At 36.5% G+C, this 17739-nt stretch overlaps 1 protein-coding gene across 1 annotated transcript; it reads left to right on the top strand.

The window, feature by feature from the left end:
- The first annotated feature begins 15163 nt into the window (after positions 1 to 15163).
- LOC106172129 (uncharacterized) lies at positions 15164 to 17385 on the top strand. Its single transcript, XM_013552728.3, has 4 exons — positions 15164 to 15305; positions 15495 to 15629; positions 15976 to 16086; positions 16271 to 17385. The coding sequence occupies exons 1-4, from the start codon at positions 15246 to 15248 to the stop codon at positions 16481 to 16483; spliced, it is 519 nt and encodes a 172-aa protein (XP_013408182.1). The 5' UTR covers positions 15164 to 15245; the 3' UTR covers positions 16484 to 17385.
- The last annotated feature ends 354 nt before the right edge of the window (positions 17386 to 17739 follow it).

The following is a 17739-nucleotide window of genomic DNA, read 5'->3' as shown; positions in this document are numbered from 1 at the left end:
TTAGTAATTGGGAAACAGCTTCTATGAAAATTTTATTGCGACAATAGTGACAGACCACACTAAATGCTTCACTAAGAGCTTTGCACATTGTTTCGTCTCAACTGTCGCAATGAGTACATTTGTTGCGTTTCATGAATACCAACTTTACTGAAAATGCATTTTACTGATATACTACTTGCTCACCAAGAAAACCAACTTATGAATGATTTTTGCATGTATTTGCTGCCAAAAAAAACACCTAAATACAGCAATACAATAGTTCAGTGCAATGGTTTTCGTTTCCAATATATTTACATGATACAATATATTTACATGATAGGGCCTACTTTTTTCAACTGCTACACTATGGCACGCGTGGGTTTTATGCAGTCCAAATTGATTAAACCTGTGTTTCGTAGAAGTCATCAAATAACACTTATTTTAGCACTAATGATAAGGATTATGTGGATTGAAAAATCTTACGCCCCTTACTTTTTCGATCAGCGGTTTCCGATTGCGATAGAATTCAAATAATAGGCCTACAGTAATTTCATCTAATTTAATCTAAATGATATCCTTAGATTAACGACACAGCACGCGATGGAAACAGGTGCAGTTACAATAATGTCTGATGAACAGGCAGCCAGGCAGCAGACAAGCAGACAGGGAGACGAAGGACTAAACGGACAGTTTTTTTACAGTTTTAACAAAACTTCGATTGTCCTGTCTTACAATGCTGAATTGGGGTTCACAAAAAGTTCATTGCTAATGTGTTTCCGTTCTTTGCTTTGCAGAAATTTATTTTGTAATATCTAAACTACGAAAGATGGAGGGTAGTGATAATGGCCGGTCGCACGCAGTTTGCGGCACGCATTGACCGCAGAAACAAACGGTAATGATATTATGAAAGAACAATTCTAAATAATCTTTATGCCACATTTTGCTGCAGCTGTTGAAAGACCATCTATATACTAGTAATAAACACACATATCCCCAGTGCCCAACATTGAGCCCACCATTGCTGTCTACTGTGTTTTTTCTAAACTGCTAATTCACTTAATATTGACACCCGACCATGCCTCTTTGGAAAAATGCTGTGGTTTGGCCCTGTGCCTCCATTTTACATCATCAGTAACACTATACCCCAACCACTAGGTAGGCAGATTCTTTACTCGACATTTGATTAATGGAATCATAATTTGGGGCCCTAGTCTTGGATTTTTGCCTTCAGCTCAGAGTGCCATCTGGCTATTTGACTTCCAAAATGGCTTTATTCATAATCTCTACCTGTTGATCACAAGTATCAGATATTCATCAATAGATAAAATTATGTTTGTCGAAATTCTGAAAACTAATCCATCATCACGATTTGACTTTCCTGAGGAAATAGAACAACAAGGCATTATACAGTGTCACGTTGGGAAGCCAGCCTACTCTCTCTCTCAAATTACAGAGCAAGGCAATTTCACAGAGTGCAAAACGATGTAACTCTAGGTCTTCAATGTCTTCATTACACGCAACGCCTAACATCGTGATGCAAGGAAAGTAAAACTTAGAAAGCTAATTTGAAAACTCTTTCGCAAGTCCCCTGCATTAATATACTGCCATGAACAATTTTGTGTAAGTGCGTTTGTTCTTAAGCACAGCGTTCTGAGATGTTGGATGCCATAAAGGCCATTTCAAAAGTAATAGTTAATTTTTTCTCTCAGGACCCAAACTCTCGTTCTTGTTCATTTTTTTTGGGCAATAGGAGTTCAGGAAAAGGAATTAAGCTTGGAAAATAACAAAAAATACATGGAGATTAACTAAACCATTAGATAAAATACATAATTTTTTTTAAATTTGATACACTCCTCACAAGAAGAGGGGTCAAGATAGCCAAATGTAATTGTAAACAAATAAAAGCTGTTTGATTGTTGTATATTTATATGTAACAATTTATGTTATTAATACAGAAGAGCACTGAAATGCGCTACAATTCGTTTCTAAGGATGTTACACCCCAAACACTGTTTTACTTCTATCTCTGGTCAGCTGCAGCAATGAGAGCATTCATAAATGATAAAACTTCGTAAATGAAATGAAAATTAAGTCAATGAGCAACAAGTGGAACAGTGAACAAAGTGCACGAACCTTTTGTAAATGATATGACATATTAGAAATAGGTTGAAATCATGTGACATTTTAAGCTATTTTCAGCTATATATTTTAAATGATGGTAAATTGATGCTTTTCTTTCAGTTAGAAAATGCTTTGCGTGATAGGAAAATGATGTAATGAGTGAAATATTTTACTGTAAGCTATGAAAAATTAGCCATTATTTTTACAAATGGTCCGTGTGTAACAATGCTCAAACCAGCTGCTCGCCCAGAGATAAAAATAAGCTAACATACATGTTATCATTGTTTTAAATTTGACTGTAACAGTTGTGAGCATAAAATGTCGTTAGAGGTGGATACCTCGTGAAAATCAAATTTTGCCCAGAAGATTTGAAGGGTGATAATCCCTTTCTAGGAGATTGATAAGTTGTATAGAAGTGGACGCAAAGAAGCCGACTTACACGTAAAGCTTTCAAGTGGATCGTCCATATTTGATCTGTTAGTCCGCAGATGAACTTTGATTGTGAATGCACATACATGTATGCAATATTATTTTGGAATGTTACATCTTTTTTAGCAAGAATGCTTATTAAAAAAATCCTTTTACGCATTTTCTGCTACATTATTCGCAAGATTTAATTATTTCCCTCACATTAACTCCCCTGATTTCATTTGAACACGCTCGTTAAGGTTAATATTCTGGAAACCATGGATTTCCTGACGAGACAGGTAATTTTCTTAAATTTCTCGCAGCTCACGGATAATACGTTCAGTGTCACGGTAAAATGTATGGTAAAGCCGTAATGTATGGTTTCCCTCTTGTTTCCTACATGTATTAGTTTGGACACGGCCTTTGTGGAACTGATACAATCCGAATACAAACACCATACAGGAGCAAACACAAGAGTGTAAAACGATAGGCCTAGCATGTTAAAGGTGTAGTTCTGCATATACATCTAACTCAAAAAAGCTTTTGATAAATGAAATTATTGAAAGACTATAGAGTTGCTATTGTCATATTCTTTTTTGCTTGCCAAAGACTAGTGTGGAAACCATCTCTGCAGGCAACCACTCAACAAAGATGACAGGAAAATCATGCAATTGGTACTACTTTGGTTACCGTATTTTCTTAAAAGATTTAAAGTATACAAGACTTCCTTTGGTGTCTGTTTTGCCGGTTTGAAGCAATGGAATCCATTGTTACATTAATGTCTGGTAAAGATTGATGGTATTTGTTCAGGTAGCTTAGCTTAAAGCCACTTATTACCTTCTACATTACTTTGTCTCTAATTGGTTAGTTTGCCTCGCGTGCAATATTTGTCACCTTGATGACCCAGGTGTTCATTATCGAGTGTCCTTGCTTGCTTATTGAAAAAAAACCCCGACGAATAGACATATATAAAAAAAATAATATAAAAAGGAAACATAAAAATGCATTTATAATGTTAACTGGCAATATTTCTTCCTGTGCCTATTAATAACGTGTAACAGTGAATCATAATACAGGGCGCGTAATATGATAACATGGGCTAACCTTTTGGTGACCTAAAGAAAAACAGAATATTCACAAAAGAAGACGAGTTGATCCTGATATATAATTTTTCATTCTCTTGGTTTCTTGTTTTACATACAATGGGATTGTCCACAAGACAGCACAATGCAAATATCCGAAGCTAGTCTCACATTAACGGTGACAGGAGAACGGATACCATTTTTTATAGTACAGCTTTGTTTTGTAACCGTTTGACTATTCATTGATTCTAAACATTATTTTGTCTAGAGATTTCAGTAATATAATAACTAGTATTCATATGATATGGAATAAAGAGTGTCTTTTAAATAAAATGCAATATACATGTAACATTTAAAAATACATGTGTTTGGAGTGTAAACATGACGGTTCTGATAGTGTCATTTACTCCTTCCCTGATCGCCGTTTACTTACGTACTAGCAATTAAAAGATGGAAAAACTAGACACAAGCGGGTGGTTAACAGTATATTAATCATGAAAAGCTATGTAAGATTTTTTTAAATACATGTGTTAAGGTCAAAACAAATTACACCAACAAAAAAAAATAATAAAATAAAGGTGAAATTGCAAAGACATTGTGGTTAAGGTAAACAAGTATAACTAAACACTAATTCTTCTTATAGAAAAGAAGTTAGGCCACGTATATAGTGAAAAATATACATGGGGCACCGTAGATAAACGCCCTCGGTTTTGTATTACTTATAAATTCTTGTTTCCTTGCAGCTTGCCCATTCGAGAACATACCACAGTGTGAGAACATACCACATTGGCAATCTGCACACATGGCTGTGCTTTATTCGTTTATAAACGTCTTATTTGTAAACAAAATGGAAAGTTTTACTTGGCCACATATATTGTAAAATCAAATGAGCGTGCCACAAAAAATCTCTCTCGTTGTCTTTCTCAAAGTGTACACTTTAGGACTTCTATTAGATACATAGTTGCAGTCATTCATACCAATCGACACACGAACAGAAACACATTGCCTGTGAAAAAATTATAAATGATCAAAAGAATGTTCAATTCTCAAAAGTGTCATAAATATTGGAAATAGTCTAAGTGGTTGTTTTATTCAATAGGACCGAAGTTTGAAATAAGGAAATACTGAAATGACAGACTGAAGATTATACGGCATTTTAATCTCGTTTGGTCTAAACCATAGCTGGGAGAAGCCCTTATTTTCTCTCCTGTAATTTCTGTAATACAGACATTATATGTGCGAATCAGTTGATTCTGAAGATAATTTGTTTATGTGTTGAGTTTTGATGACTTATTTTGGCTATATATATATATCCTTGTTGAAGCCCCTTAACTCCCATTTTACCTTTTAAACATCCAGATAAGTAACCGCTAATATGACTGTAACAACTTTATCAACAGGTCCACATTGTATATTACGTGTCTGTGAATTATTATTACCAGTTATCTTCAAGTCGTTTGGTCGTATCCTCATCACACTCAAGTAAGTAGGAAACTTTTTTCATGTTAAAAGTATATTTTATTCCGACGGAAATGCAAACTAATGATCAATTTTAATAATGGCATTCTCATTTACGTCTTAGGAGAGTCACAAAACCTCATAAAAGAACAATTTTTCTAACTATTTAATAAGCACTCAATTATTCGTTTTGAAAACGACTGGCTAAGTACCTAGATAAGGGCTATTACTGGTATCGATATACAATACCGCATAGAAGCAAGAAGCACTAACAGCATCTCACAGACTTCTATAAGTAACCACCACATTTTAAGAAAGGACCCATTCGCGCGCTGAACTAAAAGTTTCCAGAAAAACGGTGCAATGATGGAGAATGAGAGCATTTGTGCCATGGTGTATGACACTAAATATCAAATATGCATCACTTGAGATATTTCTTCTTAACCTGTGGGAGTAAATCATGTCGAAAGATTCCTTTCATGTAAAAAATATTGATAATATATAGCATAAACAATTGTGTATTTATTCATAAATAAGTTTTTGAGACCAGACACCGAGGGTCACTTAATGAGGAAGCGTTTAATATACAGAATGGTACATTTCCATTGCACATAATGTCCAATTCATTGGAGAAAAATTTGCAGAATCATTTCAACTTGTCTGATTTTTCCAAAAACAATCGGTGCTATTTAAAGACATGATTTTCCAAGTAACACATTGCACCAGCAGATAGCGAGAAGGCGTTGCCAAAACAAGTTGCATTATAGAGATAATGAGGTCCCTAATGGATGCCACAAATGTACTGACCCCCATCGATCAGTATATATGTCTATGACATGCAGATCCAATGATGAGCGTCAGATAAATCAATATCAAAGGAAGCTCAGCCTGTATAAACCTCGGTGAAATGCAGTTGGTGAATTATTGACTTTCCCTATATGAGTTCTTAGGGTGACAATTTAATCATGCAGTCCTCCCATTTTGCGCTGCATGTCCGAATCATTTCTGTTAAAATTGATACATTTATAGTATCGATGACATCAAGAAGACAGACTATCATAATTAGTAAGGGAGGGGTTCCCTTAATTCATGTCATTATCAAGTATATAGCTTTTCTAGCTGGGTATAAAATAAGTAGGTTTCTGCGAGGGAGAAGGAACTGACTAGTGCTGAAGCAGTTTGGTGATTTTCATGTTCACTCTTTACAAGTGAATAATTCTGACGCGCTGAAAGTCACATTTCGTGATATGTGGAAACTCCACGCTAAACACGCTTTGTGGTGAATTAATGGTAGCCTGCTACCTACATTCATATTTAATTGACAACTAACACCATTCAGACGTTCCTGGCGCTGTTTCGTGGTTTGGGCTATTTAAATGGAACAATTACCTGTGTTGTGAACACTCAGCACTACCGCTTCCTCTCGACGATATTGATGCTTTTGCCAGCTTACTGAAAATCCCAAACTGCGTTATTTAAATTTCTGTGCCACAACTTTGAAGAAACACAGTAGACACTGGAGTAAGAGACATCTTGGTAAGTAAAAATGTCTGCCTTTGAGAAATTTGTGAATTCGCGGCGACCGACAAAAAGAATTCTATATTATTCTTATAACGCTTTTTAACATCCGATAACAAACCAATCACTTTCTTTAAATATTCAAAATTTGTGGTCAACTCTATCTTGTTTAAAATAGTCTCAATAAACTCTCAAAACGCATTCTGTGATATACACCAAAAAAGAACTTTACCAAGGGATACATTTAGTAATTAGTAATTGCTACATGTAAAAACAAGTAGTTGATTCTAAACAATTATTTCCAGATACTATGAAGACATCACAATTTCTCCTCGTTGCCGTCATTTCTCTGGAAGTCATTTTGTTTGGTTTGTGCCGAACAATCCCTAAAAGTCCAGACAACAAGAAAAAAACAGCATATGCAGTTGAATCACCACTCCTTCCAAGCGCTCCAGAGAAACGTTCCGGCACTGACGTAATGGCAGAAGACGATATAATAAATGAGGCGTGTGAGGGGTTGTGCTACGAGTGCTATCTCTATGACATCTTAGATATCTCCCACTGCGCAGCAGTGTGTAGGAAAATGACCGCTAATTCTCCAAAGGGCTTTGACAAATTTGCAAGTGACGTTATATATTTTTGCAAACCCCGGGACAACAAATGAGATGTCATAACTGAAAAATGTTCTCTACACATAGTATAAATGAAACAGCTAGATTTAAAAGAAGAGAGGATAGGGAAGCGGGGATCAGCGTAGAATAAAAAGGCCATGTGCTTGAAGAATTTCAACAGGGTGAACAGTAAAATGTTATCTTAAGCCTTTAGTTAAATAAGGATTAATTAAATCACCGTTACGTTAAATGCCGGTGTCCAAAAAGAACTCAATGAAGTGAATAAAATTTTTGAACAATCCAACATCTGAAAGATTATGTGTAGTTGAATGGTGTTATGATTTGTAAACCTTAGGTCTGCTAAGTTTCGAAACGATCTCGTTAATGGAACAATTAAAGCAGAGCAATTTGATGTTCGTCTGTAACATTGCGTATATCTGTGTGTATATGGACCTTAAATCAAACTATGCTTCTCTTCGAGCTAGCAAACCACGAGCTCACGAGTTTGATCTCATAAACTCACGAGTTTAATGTAACAAGAGTTTTTAATCTAATTGTGATTTCCCAGACTGTGTTAATGTGCACGTACATCATCATATTCTTTCCAACTATGTAATGTTTCTTTTTTTGTGAAATTGGACCCACATCTTCTTAAAGTATATTTACTTTCTAAATTGTCATTACCGAAAACGTAAGAGCAGGCATGTAAAATTGTTAAGATTTTTTATTATTGAATTCATATATGTAATTTCACGGTAATGTCATCAATATTTATGTATATCCCTCTTCTTGGAATCATCAGATAGCTGAGCATGCCCCTTCCTCATTCTTTTAAGCAACATACAAAACATGTGGGAATTCTACGACCTTTAGATATTAATGATTTTAACAATCTCGCTATATTTAAAATATTGAAGTGCATTACTAGGGTCTAGGGTGCTGTTAATATCCACCATACAATTAACATCAGAAACAAAATACAAAACATAATTATATGGGAATACCATAACTTTTACAGCAATTAACTTAAGGTTACTTTAACCCGCAAAATTAGACCTTGAAAACGTGCTCGGAATGACTTTTCCTAGTCACTACGATGAATGGGCACTTAGTGTTTCTTTTCCTTTAAAATATAAATAAAAAATACACGTTCGGAGTTTTGTAACTGTTTTCGGTTTAGAAAAATCGCAGGAAAAAACGAGCAGGTGTCATAGTCACAGAGGCAATGGAGAGCAGCTTTATTCCAGAAAACTCATTCGTAGTTCATCTATACAGTGTAAATCCTAAGTAATCCTTATGTATGAAATACACCTACCGGTGCATGTAGAACTTGTCTCTGTTTTTGGGCGGTAAGATGACGCATGTTTTTTTTTTTTTTTTTTTCAACTGACGAAGGAATGATTGCTAAATCAGCCGTTAAATCGAGCAAGACAACGGTTAAAATCAGGCGATATCTTAAATATTCGCTGAAAGGGCCACGCGACTGTACTGCCGTACTGTGGTTTTAAGCAACAGGTTTATCGTTGACTATGGACATCCTACAGATTACTCCACTGTTACATTTTGTATACATATAGTCCCACTGCTTTAAAAAACTGAAATACTGATTTTTGCTGTCTCGTTTAAAATATTTTAATGCCCTCTGATTGAATATTGACAAAGACTGACTTTACTGCTTATTTGCCTTTGACTCGCCCTATCAGTAAGTGGATTTTCACTGTACTTCGACGTATCAACCAACGTGAAAGCATCTTATAGCTTCATGAATCAAGTATCATTGTTGGTAGAAATATATATGATCAAATACTTGTAGCTAATACTACTGTATTCCATTGCGTTCCCGAAACAGTTTGGACGACATACTTGATGGAAAAAATTGCTAGACATACAGGGTTACTACTTAATATGGAATATTTTTATCATTGTTATTTTTGAGTGCTGATTAAATATTTTTTGGCTTGATTCATCAAAAAAGTATGTCATTGAGTGATAAAAATATCCAGTCGCCTATTGTGAGATATTTTGGTCAATAATATCTAATCTGACATAAGATATGATTCAAAAGAAAAGAACACCCCCGGAAAACCATGTCAACAGTTTGATGTTAGTATTAATTTTAAGCTAAGATATTTAAAAAAACAGTGATATGTTACACACTCAAAGAACTCACTACAGGAAATCATGAAAAGTCAGTTATTGCGGGTATGACCTCCAGCAGCCGCTTGCAGCGCCCTCATCCTACGTGGCATACCCTGTGACACGTTTTTTAGAGTTTTGGTGGGGATATCATTCCACGCAGTGATATTTGCCTGTCGCAGTTCATCACCATTTACCGGCCGAAGACCATAGCCATTAATTATGTGAGTTACTTCCGCCCACAGATTTTCAATTGGGTTCATATCTGGAGAGTTTGCCGGCCAGTTTGCTGGCCTCATCACTGAAAACGACGTGATTCCAGTGGTTTGGCTGCAAACGCACGTGGTCCCCAGCCCATTGCATACGTCGCTGTATATGACCTGCTGTTAACAGTGGTTTCCCTACTGGCCTTCGTGCAAAATAACCGGATTGCAGTTATCTCTTGTTCACGAGGGACCTTGAAACGGGCGTTTGGATGACATTCTGCCTCTCTTTTCTGAGGACACTAGTTGTCTTTGTACGACCAGCACGGCGTCCTCTAAGGAGAAGGTGATCCTGTCTTCTTAGTGTGATACGCGGACACCCTGGTCGAGGTATTGGAGCAGGTGCCCCTGTTGCAGCATTTCTTTGGAGGACATCACAAACGGTTCCTGATAAATGTTGAATTACCTGGCAATGGCTGTCCGTTTCTGGCCATTTTCTCTGAGAGCAAGAATCCCATAGTAAGCTGAGTTGCTTAGCTGTCGAACCATATCTTCTCTAAGGTACCTGTCAAGTTTCAGAGCGATCCCTTTGTTGCTTCTCTAAATACACTCCAAAGATTGACCAAACCCATGCGTTTTTATACAATGGCAGAAATTGCCGAAAAGACGACCCCTCACATTTCTGACCACACAACATGCAACTGCATGCCTCAACTGTTTCGAGAGTTGTGTGGTAATTAGGTAACACACCTGGCTACACATGGAGTGACACCTCAGCTTTGGATTTAAAGTAGTTAGAGAGAAATTAAATATTTTGTAGAGAATTTACTCGCCAAAAAATAATATTCCATACTAAGTGGGAACCCTGTAAGTGAAGAATAACACTGTTTTGTTATATTTATAAGTGTTCTTGTTAAATAGGCAATAATGCGACATGATCCAAAACGCAAGGTACATTGGTCCGGTTTCACCAAACGCTTATTACCCCCAAATTGGTACAGACTTTTAGACCCAGTATAAGATCTACTTCAGCTCCAATCCATAGTAGCCCAATTTAAGTATGCATTAGTCGCAAACATTAGCTATGCCTCTTCTGTCTCCAGGGAGATTGTTTCAAGTGTGAAAAAGTGGACAGAGATTGTGAATTTAAATTTTTTAATTCCGACTATGACCCTATTCCCATAGATTTTAGATCGATCTATTCCTGTGGGGAGTCTCACTAGATTACTGTCAGCTTAGCCAACTTAAGCGTCTGTCCCGCCTACTAAAAGCTGTAAGGGGGTAATTAACTTTCGTGCGCGCTCGGCTGACTGCAATTTAGCGTGAACCCCCAGGGAGTTAGGTCGATCCGGATGGATCGATCTAAATCTCTGGGAATGCACTCTGTGGTTCCTTTGTTAAGCATGTCTCTGCTGTAAACGTATATTTTTTAGTGTTGAACGCATTCATGCGTATTATCTCAACAGCTTTGCTCAAATATCGCAATTCATGCTGAACTCCACGTTGAAGGGAACAGTTATGCTCAAATTTTCTTTGACGACCCCTTTTTACGCATCAGTAAAATTAGTAAGAAACATAAAATGCAACACGGTACAACACTTATGAATGCATTTTATTTACATGTATAAAAAGTCAAAATATTTAACAGTTCATAACGTTTGGTCATGTTTAAGAAATAACGTATCACCTTTGACTGAATCACGTTCGTGCAGGTGAATCACCTATAGCGAATATGAAGCAAGTGTATGACGCGATTGTTTACTTGATCAACGGACATAATATCCTTCTAACTACAGCTTTTTATTACACTGACGGCGGATTGACAGAATACACTGGATACGTACCAGTGTAAAGTGGATTTACCGCATACTCCATTTCCAATATCCCCAGTCATGATTGCACGTCACGGTTTGTCGTGACCTAAAAAGTGCTGAAAAGGAGACTAGATGTCGAAATGCCACATGACGCTTTCAACCTCTAGAAAAGATGCTGAGGTATAGTTTGAAGCAAATTTGTGTCACAGCCCTGTGTCAAATATAAGAAATAAAGAGGGTGTGCTCAGGCTATGAGAGGTCAGTAAGCCACTTGGTCAAACAATTTACTGAAACAGATGATCTAAGTTTACAGTGTCCTACGGTGGATTTTGGTAAATAAAACAGAAAGGAAAGAAAAAAAAATAACATGACCATGCCTTTTTTTTCTAGTTCATCAGTCATCATCACCTCTCTAGCACTGCCTAATCAATACTTTATTGAGATCAAATGGCAAGATAGCCTTAAAACGCTTATAAGCCAGGTACCTTTTTACATTTGGTTTAAGCCAAATAAATGCTCTTTGCATAGTGCTTTTTTAAAACGCCGTTTTCAGGCAGCTGTGGTTACTTCATTTCCCTAGCCTGGCGTAACTTCACTATAAACAGCTTATGTGAAGACTTAAGACAACTAAAATCTCGCTGATCATACAATGCAGTGCCACTCCAAAATGGAACGGCTTTAAGCAAAAACAATGGGTACTTTCTAATCGCCCTCTTGCTTTTAAAATGCCATTGGTGTGTAACACTTTCGTACGGGCTTATCATATTGTTCAAAGAACATGAAAATGAACGTGTGTTGTTTCCAAACTTTGTCCATTCAAATAATGTTATTAATGCTGTAACATTTTGTATTGTAGACTCACACTTTAGTATTTGCCTCCATAACTGATAGAAGCTACGTATATAGAGGCCTACGCGATAAAGAACAGTCTTACCATGGCCCATAGGAGCCTACGCGTGCGTCTTTTAGACGCCCCTTTACATGCGAAAACGACAAGGCCTATGCCGAGTTCGTCTTTTACTACAGAGCTTTGAGAGCCGAAAATGGCATGGCTGTGTCTCTTTCGCCACTTACTGAACTCCAGAGATGCGAGATTAACACGACCCATGTCACGTTTGTCTCTCAAAAGACACTGTTATAAAACATGAAATAGGCATTACGTGTGATTTTCGCAGCTGAATAAGTAGACCCTTATGAAATGGTGGCTTTGAATAATAACAATAAAATGGCAGTCGTCATGTTTTAGTGGAATCTTAGTCGTGCTGAGCTGAGTTAGCATTGACGTAAGCAGAAACTATGAATAGAACTACTTTAAGCACGTTTAGTTGTAGGAGGTACTAAATGCGTATTTATACCTTTTATGCAACTTAGTTTTGGATATGTTTTGCAAAAGTAACCACTGGCGGATGTCTTACAGACATTTTCTTTAAAAATTTGTTAACGACTAAAAATATAATGGTGTAAGTATGTATGTGTGTGCTTTTTGCAGTCAAGGATATGTATTCGTGTTAATGTGTATGTCAGACATTAGGGGAACGTTCTGAAGGCTTTATCCGATCTTACATTCCCCTTCTTCAGGCTTCCTCTAACTTATCTACTTCATTTAACATGTACCTTCATCTCACTGGGGTACACGTTATGGCTCCAAATGCACAGTTAAACCTTCAGATAACTTTTTGCCTAAAGCTTATTTGATACTTATATGTCTCCAGATGGAAAACCAGCAATGTTTCGATCGGATTTAATTGTTAATTGTACAAAATGAATTCAAGAATTGGACAGTTGCAGGGAAGTTAATGTAAAGAATACCGATTCCATAAGGGATATCACTGACTCTACGATATTAGATCAAACGCAAGATAAGTAGCAAACGGAGTCTTGACAGCATTATGTCACATTAATTGAGGTTTTATTTTTCAACGAATTCGCTGAATTGACTGTTAACCGATTTATCAAATACTGCTGCTGTAAAATTGACTGGAGTAATATTTTGGTTACAGTATCAAGTGTCATAAAAATCAGTAAAATGCTCACTTGAAGAACGGTATATCATGTAGAATATTTTCAGATGCATTCCTCTAAACATATCTAGAATAGATATAGAATATCTAATATGATATAATATATGATATCTATATAATATAGAATATCAATTTAGAAAATAAACAATTGTTTTGTACAATAAAAAAATGCGTAAAGTGAACGAAATTGTCACAAATTATTTTAATTTTGGATGATCAGTGCGTGTCCTTCAAAATTATGATAATATGTAACATTTTCCCTGCAGTTTGCATAAGACGAGTTTTGTATCCGCATATCATGATTTCACTTAAAAATCATTGCACGAGATGTTGTGGTCATACTTGTTTTTGCCAACAGCGTGTTTGCGTGATTTGCTTCTTAGAACTTTAGACTAATCATACAGTTTAGTCAAATCTTCTTGTCTACTTCTGACACGAAATTAATCAAACATTTATTTGGATTTACACACACGTGCATTTGCCTTAAATAACCTATGTATTTAAACAGGCGTTCATATAGCGTTAATAAGACAAGCTCAAAAATATCATTCATGTTAGTCTATCACAGACGACAAGCACTTTATTTTGAATATCAAACTACTGTTGTTTTTAAAAGACCGTTATCATTAAAGTCAAGATACCGCTTTCACATATAACACATTGAAAAGTTGGAATGCAATCGGAACGGAAATCTTTGAAACACAAACAACTTTTTTTGGTGGTGGGGGGGGGGGGGAGGTGGAGGTACATTTTTGTCCACGAAATCCCAAAAAATAAATATTTGTTACTTACGTAAAATATTGATCTGGATAATTGGTAATCACAAAATGATAATAAAACACGTTTCTTTGTTCTTTATGTCATGGTACATGTTACCTAAGACTATTGATTTGTGACTCAGCACTAAACTCATATTTCCCATGGTTGGAATAAGACAGGCTCTTAGGTTTTATTACAGAGAAACATAAACAGTGCACACAAAATCAAATAATTCTGAATGAAAGGGGTATGCTATTTCATATTTTAGAACGGCGTCACCGTCCTTAAATGTAGAACATTTCGCTTGATATGTATTACTACAGTTCAGCCACTTTAAAACATAATAGCTCTACACGGAAACGGTGCCTTTGTGATGGCGCCCAATTTTCTGACATAAGTAAGGTTCTGAGCTGTTAATCATCTTATCAGACGACTTCCCGCATGGAATCCAAATTTGTGCAAACTCAAGATGGACACGCTTCTCTTAAGATCTGACAGTTTCTATTGTTGGTTGTAATGAAGTTTCCATGTTGTTAGCAAGCAAGGCGCGTTGGAAGTCGGCATTAATTAAAACAGAGTCGTTATCATTTATTGTTAAATTCGTTCGATCTTGGAAGTCAATTGCCAGATTAAGTATATTGGGCCAAAATAAAAAATCTGAGGAATGACTTCCTCTCCTGACAACAGTGGGATTTCGATTACTTCAACAAATTTGTCCCTACAGGATATTTCATGATTGACGTATCGGAAGGCTATATACGGTCGTTAAAACCGGCTTCTTAAATTGCACTGCCAAACGATAAGCCGAAACTTACCGAGGATGGCATCCTGCTAAAGAAGGCAAGTAGAAAAGGAAAGTTCACTGATTTGATGTGTTTCTGATTGAATTGCGTGTAGTTTATATAAATTGTTATGGCTGGTCGCTATGGTAATTTTATAAGCCATTGGTATCACATTACGAAGTAGACGGATGTTTTTTGTTTTGTTTTGTTTTTTTCTTCTCTATATAAATGAAAAAAGATTTGTGTAAAAAGTGATTGTCGATTTTCTTTTAACTAACATCTCTTATCAATTTAACCATCTTTAATGATTTATGGGTGATTTATATTTCAGATCGGCCTGTAAGACACCTCAAAATGCAGAAGATTATATGCTGGCTGAGTGTTTGCGTGCTTGCGTGTGTTAAGGCGTTCTATGTAAGTTGAATCGTGTGTATAGGTAAATCTATTCCATTAGTAGTATTATATATACAGAATATCTTTCACTTTAAAACTGCAATGCCCCAAGTTTCTATCAGCGAAATATAGTAGAATAAATAAATGATAGTAATGATAATAAAAATCTGAAAAAAATGCATTTCATAATGACATATCTTGTAATTATAGGCCCCTGGCGTGCGAATCGAACTAAATGGCAGGAATATACTTGTTCCCATATTTGAAAAGGGCACGTACAAAATGATGGTCACTCCACAAACGACGCTTTGTGACAGAACTATTATAGTTCATGATTTTACGAAGGTAAGTTAATGTTTTATTGTGATGCAAATGATAACAAGCTGTAGACTCTATATAATCACCAAGTGTGTGAACAGCTGATTAAATATAAAACGCTTTTGATTTTTTGGCCTGCTCTCTCCCAAATATTATAAATTTTAACTTCATAAACAAGTCATGTCAAAAGTAACCGAGGGTCATTTGACTGTCTGATCTGGTTTGCAATGTAGTAATATTGGTAGACGAGTGGGGAGGCAAACGACCCTTACAGCTTTATTCGAATGATAAATATGAGAAAACTCCAGACGGGACAAGTGCCTCGTCTGCCTAAACCTAGCTACTGTCATTTAAAAGAGCTTTATATTTCCAGAATATTACTATTTACAAGGACATCACAGCTACTACGTGCTTCATCACTCCTTTCTATGACGATGTGTTAGACAAGACGGTCATCCTTTTCAAAGCCACAGAACGTTCGAATGTAAGCATAAACAAATTGCAATGTTCAATACACATCAAAATGTTCCCTTCATAAATGCCAAAAACAAAGGTAACTGGCGTTTTTACGATTTGTGTGTAATTGAGTAAGAGGACCCATTGCAATTGTTATGAACGTTACAAAGGACAGAAAAGATTAAGAGAAAGTTTTCAAATTTCAATTTCAGAGAGAAGATACTCCGTCTGTTGTACTCCATCCAGAAACTGTGCTAAGTGACCTGCAGGTGAAGTCGCTGGGCCCACGGGCCAAAATATGTGGAACATACCCTGCTCTCTGGATGAAAAGAGATGACCATTTAACCTCTACCCAGAGATCTACGAGAGACGTGGTACCAAGTATTAAGATAGGGAAGGTTTATGCGCAAATCAAGGAAGAGTAGTTTGAACTCTTACGTATTCTATCAGATAGTAAAACAGAAGCTAGAGTACACTGACAGTGAAAAAAGAAAAAGAAAAAAACGCTGAATACTTAACATACACAGTCTCTGTATGTTCAGATGTGCATTCATCAAAAAACGAGTTCTTAGTATCAGTTCTAAGAGCCGCATGTTGCTTTTTGATATGGTGTAGCTAAATTCGCGAAAAAGATTTTACAACTGCGTATTATGGTACGACCAGCTTACATGGCTTTGTTGTTGCGGTTACCCTACGGAACAATACGTCAAACACATCGAATTTCGTACATAAAACGCCTTTTAGCTTCTCCAGAAAAATGTCAGTGCTGTATTCTCGTAATTTTTGCAATGATGATCTGATGAAATAGATACAAAAATTGTTATCTTGGCATTGCAAATGTAATATTTTCATTATAGCTTTGGCATTCACACACAAGCATGTTAAAAAGGCAATTCAAAAGCATGTATTTACGGCAGATGTTTTCAAAGTAAGGGTGACTTGACCAGGTCGGATGTTCTAAATGATTGTCTGAGAACGACTTGACCATGATATGCCATCTATGCTAAATGGTTGTCTAGGAATAGAGAGCTTTATTACTTTAGCATAATTCAATCACGTAACTTTGTGAACATCCAAACGATCAGCAAAATGTCATTGGTCTTGTTTCTGTAAGTGGAAATTGTCTGGGCTTTCATTTCAGTATAGCATTTACAGATCAATAGCGAGTTTGCTTTCCATAAATCATCGGTTTTGCATATCCACACCAATTAGCCGTGGAAAATGTATTGATGTCTGCTGGAAGTACGCTAGATGATTGCATTTATTTTAAGTCCCCTTTCATGTTGATCTTTTTGTGTTGAACATTAAAGCTCGATTATTAATCGTTTCTAGGAGTTCCTGCGTTGGTTTACTGACACTGGCACAAAGTTTAAGGTAAACATAAAAGTAGTCCTGCAGGTCTGTGGTAGTCACCCTGAGCTTCAGAGCTAACTTGACACTAACCTCTTCACTGTAGCCTATCTTCATCGTGTCAAGTAACCTCTGACCAGATTCGATTGCCTCCGCCGCCCGCCAATCAAATTTAAAAGCCCGCACTCAATGACTCATTAAACGATCTAGCCAATGAACGCGAACGAGTCAAAGCGCGCTTTGTTCAAATCCGGACCAATCAAAGATAAGGCTGAATATCAGGGACTTGCCGTAACCTGTGGGCAGCACGCAAATTACATCGTCTCTCAGT

The sequence above is a fragment of the Lingula anatina genome, chromosome 1 (genome assembly GCF_051362555.1).
Source record: "Lingula anatina isolate TDL-2025a chromosome 1, LinAna3.0, whole genome shotgun sequence".
Taxonomy (NCBI): domain Eukaryota; kingdom Metazoa; phylum Brachiopoda; class Lingulata; order Lingulida; family Lingulidae; genus Lingula; species Lingula anatina.
This window is presented reverse-complemented; position numbering and strand designations above follow the sequence as displayed.